Raw genomic sequence first — 12,089 nt, 5'->3', positions numbered from 1 at the left:
TTCTAGGGGGAAAAAAACCCCCACCTTTCCACCATGTGTAGGAGACCTAGTTAATGACTCTATTTCATACATTCGATTCAAGACACACTTCCTCATCGTTAGTTTGGTTCACTCCTCATTGCTGCTTTACAGCTGGCTTAATGTACAAAAGCAAATCCAAGGGTATATGCCAAAGCACAAACGAGTAAGACCTGATAAAGTGGTATTTTGCTAACGGTTATAAAACATTTTAAACTCATGACATGAAAAAAAATGCAGGAAATTTGAATATAAATGTTCACTTACCACTAGCAGTTTCTGGTTTGATTTGAGGAAGGCCTTTTTGTCGGCGCTCTCTTTCTTTTTCCCGATCCCTTCTTTCTTGGGATCGAGATCTAGGAGAATGTCGGCGTCTATCTCTGGACCGAGATCGAGAACGTCGATGACGAGACCTTCGAGTTCTAGAACCAGATCGAGATCGTCTCCTTTTTGGTGACCTAATATTTTCAGAACAAGGGAGAATGGATTAACACATGGAGATAAAAAAGAAAATGTAAGCCATGTGTTAATCTGAAAAAGAAAAAATACAACTAGGTAATTTAATGTTTGGGTATGTAAGAATTTGACAGCAGGGAATTCATTTTAAAGATTTTTAAGATGCTCAAAGTTAGAAAGCACTTATATATTATAAATGAGATAAATAAGGATGCTAACTTATAAAAGTACCTCTCATCTTTGATACCTCTGGTACTATATTAAATGACATCTTTATAGTGAAGAAGCTAATGTCATCACCAAGATATACTGACTACTAGTCTCTATCTTCTCAGTAAAGTCTTTTCTGTAGGAATTAAAACATGTAATCTGATTACAGTATTACTTATTCTCTTTCCACTTTTTTGGGTTGATAAATTGGTAAAGGAACTCTGAATACATAAATCTTATGATTCCACGTATATCTGTAAGTACGCATTAAAGCAACTCAAAGGGAAAAAATGTGGGTTAAGATGACTTAGTTTTTTAAAATTAATACTTCTCCTACCCCCAATCCACACATGCATACAAACATACCAAGTGTTATTTTATTAGTCCTGGGCATCTGAAAACAATCCAACTTGATTTTAAATTCTATGTCTCCTAAGACATACAGATTTGGATTAACATTTTCTATAAACTACCTGGATGCTGATCTAGATCTTGACTTTCTGTTATCGGACATGTGCCGCTTAACCTCTTGAATACAAGGTTGTTCTACTTCCATTTCCTTTAAAAAGAAAAACAAAACATAAAACCCATCATTAAAAGAGAAAGTGGAAATTATAAATAGAAAAAAATGGGACAAAAATCTAAAAAATGCTAAATTACAAATCTCTTGCCCTGAAAGTTCTCTTTTGGTTACTTGAGACCAAATTACTAGTTTAATAATGACTGGCCACGAGTGGGAAAAGTTTTTTTAATATGGTTTACAAGATTAGAAGAAATACTGATCTACTTCTGGAAATTATTTTGTAAAAGTTACATACTGTGTTTACCAACCATCACCTAAAGCAGTGAATTGGGCACTGTTTAAACATTCTATACTCTATCTCAATCCTCACAAACTGTATGGAAATTTGTAGTATTATGTCCACTTTCCAAATGAAAAACTTAGGTCACAGAGAGGGAAAATTTGTGCCCAAAGTAATAGTCTTCCTTCATATTCAAAATGGAAGATAACAAGCCAACAGGCAGCAATCCACTTATAAATCAAGGGAACCATAAAGATAATCAACAATCTGAGAATGAAGTTTTACCTGATGTGCCTTTTGTGTAAGTGGTTCACTTTGTGCCTGAAAGGAAGTCTGGAAAGGCTGCTGCACGGGTGGAGTTGGAGGAATCACGGACTGAGCCATGGGAGGAAATGGAGGTGTAGGAAGAAGGCCAAATCCTGGCATCTGTCCATTAGGAGGAAGTGGAACCTTTTGTTTTTTAAAAAAATTGTATGAGCAGACTTTAAGTAATTAAAAAAAAAAACCTTAGTTACTTTATATAAAACTAAAATATCTTCAATAAATTTTGATCAAGGAAAAACTGACACGCAACCATGACTGACAATTCCTATTGGTACAATCTTTATCCAAAGAATTGTTATATATCCAAGAATACAGGTTAAAAATCTTACAACTCATTTTAAAATTATGACTACATGATCTGGTTTTATAATTTAAAAACATAACTTCATTTATATGAGGAAGCAATGTGACAGACTGAACTTAAACTCAGAGGTACTCTCTATCGCAAACTGTCTCTCTTCAACTTTAAAGGCAATTAAGCTTTGGGGGGAGGAAAAGTGGCTAGAAGCACTGACTTCCAGGTTTATTTTAAACATTTTACTCCAAGGGGAGTTTCAACCAACATGCCTAGGGTTTGAGAACCAGTAATACATAATACTTAGGGTTCGATATTTAGGGTTTCAAATATCATAATAATGAGAGTATTATGCCACAGTGTAACAATTTTCTACATGTGACATTCCAACGCTAACAGAATTAAAAGTATAATTGTAATGTCATTATAGTATCACAAAATATTCTTTCTAAATTATTAACAAACTTTCAGTAATTGTTAAACATTTGGAAATAAGTTCATAGGTTTTCTTTGTATTTTAAACAGGCTTATAAAATATTTTTCAAACTTCATTCATCAGCAAGTTATTAAAATCACAATATCAATTTCATATGACCAAATACAGGCACATCTCAGATTCGATTCCAGGCCACTGTAACAAAGCGAATATCGCAATAAAGCAAGTCACATGAATTTTTTGGTTTTCCAGAGCATATAAAAGTTATGTTTACACTATACTGTAGTTTATTAAGTGTGCAATAGCATTATGTCTAAAAAAACCAACATATATACTTTAATTAAAAAACACTTTATTGCTAAAAAATGCTAACAATCATCTGACAACACATGGTTGCCACAAACCTTCAATTTGTAAAAAATGCAGGATCTGTGAAGAACAATAAAACAACGTATGCCTGTAAATAGAATGGACTGAACATGATACAGACAAGAAAATGAATATATTCTAAAGAGATTTCTTAGAACACTTTCTAAAATAAGTCTATAAAGTAGTATTTCCCAAAGGCTGGTTGTACAACAGAATCGCCACACAACTAAAAATAAATAAATAAAGATTCTCTAGATTGACTGTAGCACCAGAAGCCCAGGATTTGTATTTTTTCCTCCTTATCCCCATAATTTAGATGCATGGTCAAGTTTAGAAAACTCTGAATTAGAGGATTTACTAAAATAAACCCAACGAACAAACCTTTATTAACTTCCTTCAATTCTCCAGTATACTGTGCTCCTTTTACTGCAGATTTCAAACTATATTCCTGAATGTTGAAGAGCTGAAAGCCCTCTAAAGCACTGAATAACACAACATTAAAAAAGAAAAAAGGAAAAAAAAAAAAAAGGCTTCTCACAAGGGAAAGAGCTGTATAACTAAACAGGCCAGTTCCCTGAAATAGAACCACAATCTCTCTCTAAACTATTTAAACAAAAATGCCTATTAAATTATTAGCATGTAATGTTTAGCATCTTTGTTTTAATTAAAGCAAAAAGCAACTCAAGTCAGTTACGTGCTCAACAGCTTTTACTGCAGCTATAGTACTATTTAGCCATGCACGCAGCTAAGTAACAGTGGTCTGGGAAGCGCAACCCATATGCTCTAATGAATAGATCTTCAGTTATTAAAACTCAGCTATAAGAAAAATGCCTCTACCTGATGGTGCACTGGATCCTGCTGTATTGGCATCATTCGAGGTTGAAACTGATCCATGTTTTGGTGCTGGGTATATGCTGGTTGCTGCATGCCATCTCCAGGAAATCCACTAAAAAAGATGAGTAGTCTTTTTACCCATTCGAAAACACATGAATCTTAGCCACATTTATACTACAGAAACTTAAAGAATGCTGTTCAGGAGTTATTAATAATCAACATTTTACTGAATCATATATTTGCCTATATTAACTTAAATACAGCATTTTTCCCAAAAGTCATTTTTTATTGTAAATCTGACAGGATCTCCTCTCCATTCAGAAGAAAACCCCAAATACCACAATTTAAAAAAAGAATTTTAAAAGACTATATGAAAAATGATTTCGTTATTAAGTGTTACTTGCATTATGCCTTACAATGACTACCAAATCTCTATCTGCTGAGGAATCCAACGAAAGCAACTCACAAGGGTGCCTGTGGAGAAGCAGCGGTCGCAGCAACAGAAGGTACAGCAGCAGCAGGTGCAGAGGGCGCAACAGCAGCAGCAGGTGCTGTGGTGGCGGCGGCGGTGGCGGTGGCGGTGGCCGCGGCGGCGGCAGCAGCAGCAGCATCTTCTTTCTTTGCTTCTTCCACAGCTTCCGGCTCATCATCGTAATCAAATCTATCAAGTAGCTTCTGGAATAGGTATGTATGTCAATATTCCATTTTAAAATTCAGACTGTGATTCACGGAACAAAAAACTTTATAAAAACAGATATTCACCACCATCTATAATCCCACAATGCTGTCATGTACAATTTCACCTTCCCACATGCCTCTTAGGACCCTAGTTCACAGACAATTTTTACACAAATGCCATTCTGAAAAGACACTTTAAAAAATTCTGTTTTTCTTCCCCAATTCTAAGTACAGTGTTTTCTTTTTGACTATTTTCTATATGATTTTATAACTAATTTAGTGATAGAAAGATTTTACTCAAACATTTATTTTCCTAGACTAAAAACTTTTGGAACTTTGCACACGTGAAAATGGGTAAACGTTTTCAGTTGGCTTTGTAAAATGTACAAAAAGAAAGACCATCTTATCCAATCATTATAAATGCCTACAGAAAAATGTCCATATGCTGCTTGGTCAAGAATATGAAAAAGAAAAAAGAGAATGGCACAGACAGGGCTGCAAAGTCTACCTGTGCACTTGCTTCTTTCTTAAAACTTCACAGCTCACCTTAGATTACCAGAAACTTTCATTAAAAAAAAAACAAAAACAAAAAAATCAAAAAAACCAATCAGTGCACTTCACAAGATCACATGTCTAGAAAGAAGAGCCATTTAAAATATGGTTACATTTATTAGAAAAGAAGGAATGAAAGTAACACAACCACTACTGTGTTTTGGTAGATTATACACAATATTTCATCATCAAAAGAAGCATGCAATGTAGATATGGTTTCTTCTTCTTACAGACAAGGAGACTAAGGCTCGGGTAATTAAGAAACATAACCAAGACCGTACAGTTAATACATGTACAATTAGGCTGTGGACAATGGTCTTTTCTACCTCAAAGCCCTCAGTCTCTGGCATCCAACAAGGCAGTCATTTTTCTCAGGCTGTGTGCCCTTCTTGCTCATGGATTTCCAACCTCAAATTCCTAAATTTGTGTTGTTCTGTGATAGTTCTGCCTGGAAATTCTGGTTCTACTTTATTGGACAACAGATTTCTAAATTAGGAAAGGAAGTCCCCTTCTTGGACAACACTTCTGTTTCTTTCTTCATAATTCTAGGCAACGTGACTAAAAGTTCTTATTATAACCGAGCGATCTAACATGGCCCAGGCACCTTGCTGTTTTACGCACATTAGCTTACTTAACCCTCATGGCAATAAAAAAATATAGGTACTACCATAGCTCTTTTACAGTGGTACACAGTGAATACTGTAACTCAACATCAAGATAGAGTCAATGACAGGAGCCAAAATTAAAACTTGGGTCTAAACTGTCTACAAAAAAAAACACAAAGCCTATGATCTTTGCAGTTTATCGCATATAGACATGTTCCTTAAAGTTTTACGATTTATACCTATTGCTTTGGGAGAAGATTTGAAGCAATTAAAAAATTAAACTGAGATCTCTACTATCTAAAAAGACATTTCTGTTGCTTTTTAGGAAACTGAAGATCTATGAAGCAGCCAAAACAGAAAAACTGTTCCCAGTCAGCTGTTTGACTAGCTTAAAATAGACCTTTATAGTCAAAGGAAAAGCACAGAATTCCTTTTTCTAAACTTAATGTAACTAACAAACATTGGCCAACCCACTTAAGATAAAACACTAGAGGAATTAGTTGCAATTCAAATTAACAACAAAATAAGCATGTCAGTAGCACTGCTATTATTCAACATTTCTTTTTTGTAAGTCCTAGCCACCAGAACAGTAAGAAAAGAAGAAGAAACAGGCCTAGATGTTGAATGGGAAAAGTCAAATTTAGTAGCCTAGAAAATCTAAGAGCACAACTAGAAAACTAAGCTTCTAATACCATGATAATTTACAACAGAAAATAAAAATCAGTAGTTTTCCTGTATGGCATCATTAACTAAACAAAAGTGTTACGAAACACTAAACATGAAAAATGAGTAAACATCTAAGAATAAATGACACAAGAAATGTATAAGACATATTAAAAATCTAATACACTGAGATTCTGTATAAGAAATTATCAGTACTTCTTAACCTATAAATTCATAAAAATTTATGCTAAAGTTCATCTGGTAAAGTATCCTGTGATGATCAATTATACGTGTCAACTTGGCCAGGTTATGGTGCCCAGTTGTTTGGTCAAAGATTAATATAGATGTTGCTGTGAAGGTATTTTAAAAATGTGATTAACAGGGAATTCCCTGGCGGTCCAATGGTTGGGACCCTGCACTTTCACTGTCATGGGCCCAGGTTCAATCCCTGGTTGGGGATCCCCACAAGCCACATGTGCATGGCCAAAAACAAACAAACAAAACAAAACAAAGAAAACACTGGGAATTCCCTGGCGGTCCAGTGGTTAGGACTCTGTGTTCTCAGGGCCCGGGTTCAATCCCTGGTTGGGTACTAAGGTCCCATAAGCTACATGGTGCAGCAAGGGAAAAAAAAGTGATTAACATTTAAATTAGTAGACTATGAATAAAGAAATACACTCCATAATGTGGGTGTGCCTCAACCAATCAAAGGCCTTAAGAGCAAGGACTTAGGTTTAGGTTTCCCAAAGAAGGCATTCTCAAGACAGCAACATGAAAACCTTGCCTTGCAGAATTCAGACTCATGACTGCAGCATTAACTCTTACCTGAATTTCCAGCCTGCCACTCTGACCTACAAATTTCAAATTTGCCAGCCTCAACAACTGTGTGAGCCAATTCCTTAAAGAAAATCCCTCCCTTTCTCCCCTTTGTGTGTCTGTGTGTATAACTGGTTCTGCTTCTCTGGAGAAGCCTAACACATATGCCCAAGAATAGCCAAAGAATGCCTGAAAAAGAGTAAGGGCAGAGAACACATCTAGAAATGAAATACAAGTTGCAAGTGTTTAAACTGTTATGTTGCAGAAATAAACAAAGATATTAGTGGGACAGAACAGTGTCCAGTGACAGACACAGAAACAAATGGGAATTAAAACGTATGACAAAAATTGTGAGAATTGGCTATTTCCAAAACATAAAGATTTAACTATCTTGAACCATATTCTAAAATAGGTTCTCGATAGATTGAGACAAACATGAAAAACAAAAATATAAAACTACTAGAAGAAAGAGAATTTTTAATGCAAGTTCAGAGAGTTTTCCTAATCACAACACAACACAGAAGACTAAAAAACAAAACCACAATACATAACAATTTATGTTCACATATGGATGGGAACATACACAAATCTGTTCAAAGCAGAGTGGAACTGATTTCCCTTTTTACTTTAGAACTTTCTGTATTATTTGCATTTTTTCCCCCTAAAAGCATGTACTTCTTTTGTACTCAAAAATTTTATCCAACCTTCTTTTAATAAGTAGTCATTCATAAATCACTAAGATAGAATAACAAGCAGTAATTACCATATGGATTCTTAATTTGGACTCCCAGCAATAAAGTTATTGTATCTTAGAATGTTAGAAAGAATCAAAAATTTTAGAGATGATTAAACTAAAAGATACTTCGTTCTAGGATTTTCAAACTTTTGTGGTTTTTGCACTGCAACTTGTAAAATGAGATGAAATTGTACATAGTCATAAATCCAGTGAATAGACATGACATAAACAGACAAGACTGGAGTTGTCTGGGCTAACATTTCAACAGGAAGCTCTAAGCTGTGCATATTCAGCACACCTATATCCTTAGTGGCAGCTCCTTAAACATAACGAAGGCCCAACAGAGAAGTTGGGAAGACACTCAACCAAACCAAACCCTCATATTATAGATATGGTAACTAATGTTTTTAACAGCAGAAAACAGAAAGCAACTTAAATGTCTATCAATAGGGGAATGGCTAAATTGTGATGTGTCCATGTAATGGAATACTCCTAATAAGCACTCAGTAAATGCGTAGATTTACATCTATTTACCTTAATAACAACAAAGAGACAAGAGGATTAAGATCAAAACAAGCAAGTTAGAAACTGTATGTATATATATGTGTATATATATACTAAAAACACACACATATTTTTATATATGCACACACATATATAATGACCAAAAAAGAAAAGCATATATCCAGGAAATTAATTCTGAAAAGATATACAGCAAAATGTTACAGTAGTTACCTTCATGTATGGGGGTTAATGGTGAATGTTCCCCTGTTTACTTTCCTTTACACTGTTTACTTTTCCTTTATATTGAAAATTGTGCAATGAGTATATATTAGATTTTTAACCAGGAATAATAATCAATGTTTTGATGTCGAGGGGGAAAATCTCTCAAATCACAAAACAACAAAATGAACAAGCCAGAGAAGCTAGAAAAGGGGTAACTTCCACATTCCAAGTTGAGTGATGTAAACAATGGGGTGGGTTATGTGAGAGAAGCATACCTTGTCAAATGCAGTTTTTTGTTCAGGTTGGGGGAAAGCAGCTTTTTGTTCAGGTGGTTGTGTAGGAGCTGTCTTTAACTGAGCTGTGATAGCCTGAACCTGAGCCATCACAGCATTGTCAATGGCGGGAGACTGTGGTTTTGGAGGCTGTTGAAAAGTCTGAAGGATCTGCTGAAGCTTAAAGAATGGGAAGACTGATAAACCACATAATAAAGTATAATCACAGTATCAAAAGTTAATTTACTAAAAAAAAACCTTAATGGTGACTCAAAATAGCATAGGCACAGAGTAAACTGGAAAAAGGAACCAACCTTTTAATAATGGTTAAGTTTATTGTGAATGAATGTATCAGGGATATAAAATGTGTCACTTAAGGTTAAAAATGTATGCTGATACCCCAACAGTAGAAAATGATGGTCAGAGAAAAGAGAAAATACACTGAATTGTGAACAAGGTAAATATGTTTTCTAAAAGAGTGTAAAAAAAATCATCTCCACCAATCCAAATAATTTTGAAATCAACTGGAAATGCTAGAACTGTGAGCAACAATACCACCGCTCAGCAGTTCCGCAGTTCTCTCCAAGGGGGTACTGCTATTTCTCAGTGTGCTGTTCCCTTGTTTTTCACCTTTCCCACATTTCCCCTATTATCCCTATGTAGTATCCCTTCCCTTCCTAGTAAAGGCCTTTCTAGTTGAAAAGTAGAAATATTTCCTCCCCACAATGTGCTCATTAACTAGGAATGAAAAATAAGAACTGACAACAGCACCTAACTGCAAACAATTTAATCTTTGGATAGGCAGTTTACCTGTTGACCTTGAGTTGTCTGAAACAGTTGGGCCACAGCAGCAAAAGCATCAGAGCTGGGCAACTGTGGCACAGTTGGTATGGAGTTTGTAGTGGCTTGTGAGGGTTCAGAAGAAACTTTAACTGGAGGTGGAGGTGAACCTAAAAAAGAAAAGATCATTAAGCCCTCAGTAAACTTTAACTCATAAATATTCCTTTTAATCTCCATTAAGCTTCTTTACTAAAATAATACTCCATTCAGTTTAACATACAGTAAAAAATACAGATTATGGTAATACAGCCTATACTGTAACAAGCACTGAATACTTTTATTAGAAATAAGAATTATGGGAAGAAAACTATACCTTCCAAGATGTAAACTCAAGTTTCCTTCTTATAGAAAACTTCCATCACTATAAATAGACTCCAAACACTTCATGCACAAAAAATTATACCATTTTCTAAGCTCACAGATACACCTGCCATACCTTCATTATTAGTAACATTTTCTGTTACCGGGGCGGCATTACTGGTTCCTGCTGCCATGTCCAAAAGCGGTTGAATAATTTCAATTTTGAATACTCCATTTTTTTGCCAAAGGTTCAGCACACGAACTATTTTACTCTGTTATGTGTGAGAAAACATGAATATATGATAAATATTTGCATAAATAATTTATTATACCTCTTACAAAAAGAGGAGGAAAAAAAAAACACCCCAGGCTAATATTTCCATGCTATATCTGTTTCATAAACAGAAAAAAAATCTATCATCAGAATTACAACCTGGTTAAATTACACTAACTGACCTTTCTTCAGTAGTGCAATCTAGAGTAAGAAACAGAAGGGGGGAAAGAAAGAGAAAAGAAATATAGCCTAGAGAATCAAAAGAAATGCATTATAATACTTAAAAATGTATCTGAAGTTTCCATTATATTTTACTTATGATTACAAAGAAACAAAAAAACAACCAGTTATCTTAGAGAAGTGAAGAATTTTCCAGGATGACTATAACAGTAAAAATATTTAAGACAATTATTGGCCTGTAATTGTTAGGTAAATTGTTTTGTGGACTAGTAAATATGAAGGAGATCCAGAGAAAACGTGTTATTCATGGTTGTAACGCTTATTTCCTACTCAAGGAATGATCTTTTCTCTTGTATATTTTCCCCACAAGAGCATTCCTTCAAGAATATAAATACAGAATCCATAACACTCAAATTTATATGCCGTTTATTGTAGTCTCCAGTTTTCATTATTCTGAGTTTACCAGTGCATTTCTCCCACCTATTGGAATGTAGTTTTCTGTCTATAATGTTTTTCTATCTTTTTATAGTACATAGCAAAACCAGCTATAAATGTGAGGAATTAAATACTGTAGTCTGATTGCTAATGAATACCATTTACGCTCTAGCAGCTCTATATGCTGGGGAAAGCCATCAATTATTGGTCCCTTCCTTTTGGAATAAGCAACAATCTGAGATAAGCATTGCTCTCCTCTAGTTGCAGAATTTCTTTACCATTCAACCACAAGAAATCTTTCCAACAATGTCTTTTTAAAGCAAGATTGTGTTCCTTTTATATTTCAACAGTACAACATTCCTGAAGGACTTCCTAAGAAAATAGATATGACTACTATAGAAAAAACTGGGTTTTGTTTCAAGTTTATGATTATCTTTCTAGTAATACAGTAGGCTTTAAATATCTAATATACATTTAAATAGATTTAAGTAGAAACAAAAACAAAACAAGAATACAAACTTAATTTAAAAATTATAAACTATACCTTATCTTCAGATGGACAAAGATACAAATATTGGAATGTGGCAGTTATGTTTTTAGAGAATCTTGGCCCAAAAACATCTTTATCAGTTCCAAACTGATGACGAGACTGTCTCACAATTGAGTCGATTACATATAATCCCGGAACCTTGTATTCTGGTTTACACTACAAAGATTAAAGATGTAAATTCAATACAGGAAAAGCAAATCACAATTTGACACCCATTAATCTCACTTTTATGAAACTATGTATCCAAGAATTACTTCTATTTAGAAACTACTTGAATGTTTAGTTCTCACTGGCTAGCTTGTCAAATTTCCCACAGGTCTGTATAGAACTGCCATTCTCTTGATACTTCAGACCCCCAATATTTTACTTCTCTCTGATCCCTCTGTCTCCCCACGCACAACTTCCCAGAATCAACATTACTTTACCAATCCCTAAGCCACCTCCATACAAATCCACTTATTATGGATAAATCTCTGCTGTAATTCATCCTGCTCAAAAAAATAATTTTTACCTTTTAAAATTATCAAGGAGATCATTTTAACAACATATCAATTTCAATTCTATTAAAGTACAGTACCAGAGAAACAAAAACTAAAAGGAGAGGTCATTTTTGGCCTTTCAAATTGACAAGGTAAAATGAATAGACAGACACCTGCACACATTTCTGGTGGTACAACCTTTATGAAAGATGATTTAGCAATAAAAGTAAAGCCCTTA

At 34.6% G+C, this 12,089-nt stretch overlaps 1 protein-coding gene across 3 annotated transcripts in view; it reads right to left on the bottom strand.

Annotated features, from left to right (window-relative positions):
- Positions 1–12,089, bottom strand: part of SCAF4 (SR-related CTD associated factor 4) — a 56,862-nt gene that overhangs the window by 21,085 nt on the left and 23,688 nt on the right. For 2 of the 3 annotated variants that reach the window (XM_061192916.1, XM_061192917.1), the window contains exons 4-12: positions 11,367–11,528; positions 10,070–10,205; positions 9,604–9,743; positions 8,797–8,973; positions 4,212–4,420; positions 3,749–3,857; positions 1,773–1,937; positions 1,158–1,243; positions 286–476 (exon numbers count right to left, since the gene is read on the bottom strand). In XM_061192916.1, the coding sequence (XP_061048899.1) occupies positions 286–476; positions 1,158–1,243; positions 1,773–1,937; positions 3,749–3,857; positions 4,212–4,420; positions 8,797–8,973; positions 9,604–9,743; positions 10,070–10,205; positions 11,367–11,528 (1,375 nt within the window). The remainder of the gene's footprint in view (positions 1–285; positions 477–1,157; positions 1,244–1,772; positions 1,938–3,748; positions 3,858–4,211; positions 4,421–8,796; positions 8,974–9,603; positions 9,744–10,069; positions 10,206–11,366; positions 11,529–12,089) is intronic. The other variant, XM_061192918.1, reaches the window with a different exon arrangement.

Source organism: Eubalaena glacialis, chromosome 6 (assembly GCF_028564815.1).
Source record: "Eubalaena glacialis isolate mEubGla1 chromosome 6, mEubGla1.1.hap2.+ XY, whole genome shotgun sequence".
Classification (NCBI taxonomy): domain Eukaryota; kingdom Metazoa; phylum Chordata; class Mammalia; order Artiodactyla; family Balaenidae; genus Eubalaena; species Eubalaena glacialis.
This window is presented reverse-complemented; position numbering and strand designations above follow the sequence as displayed.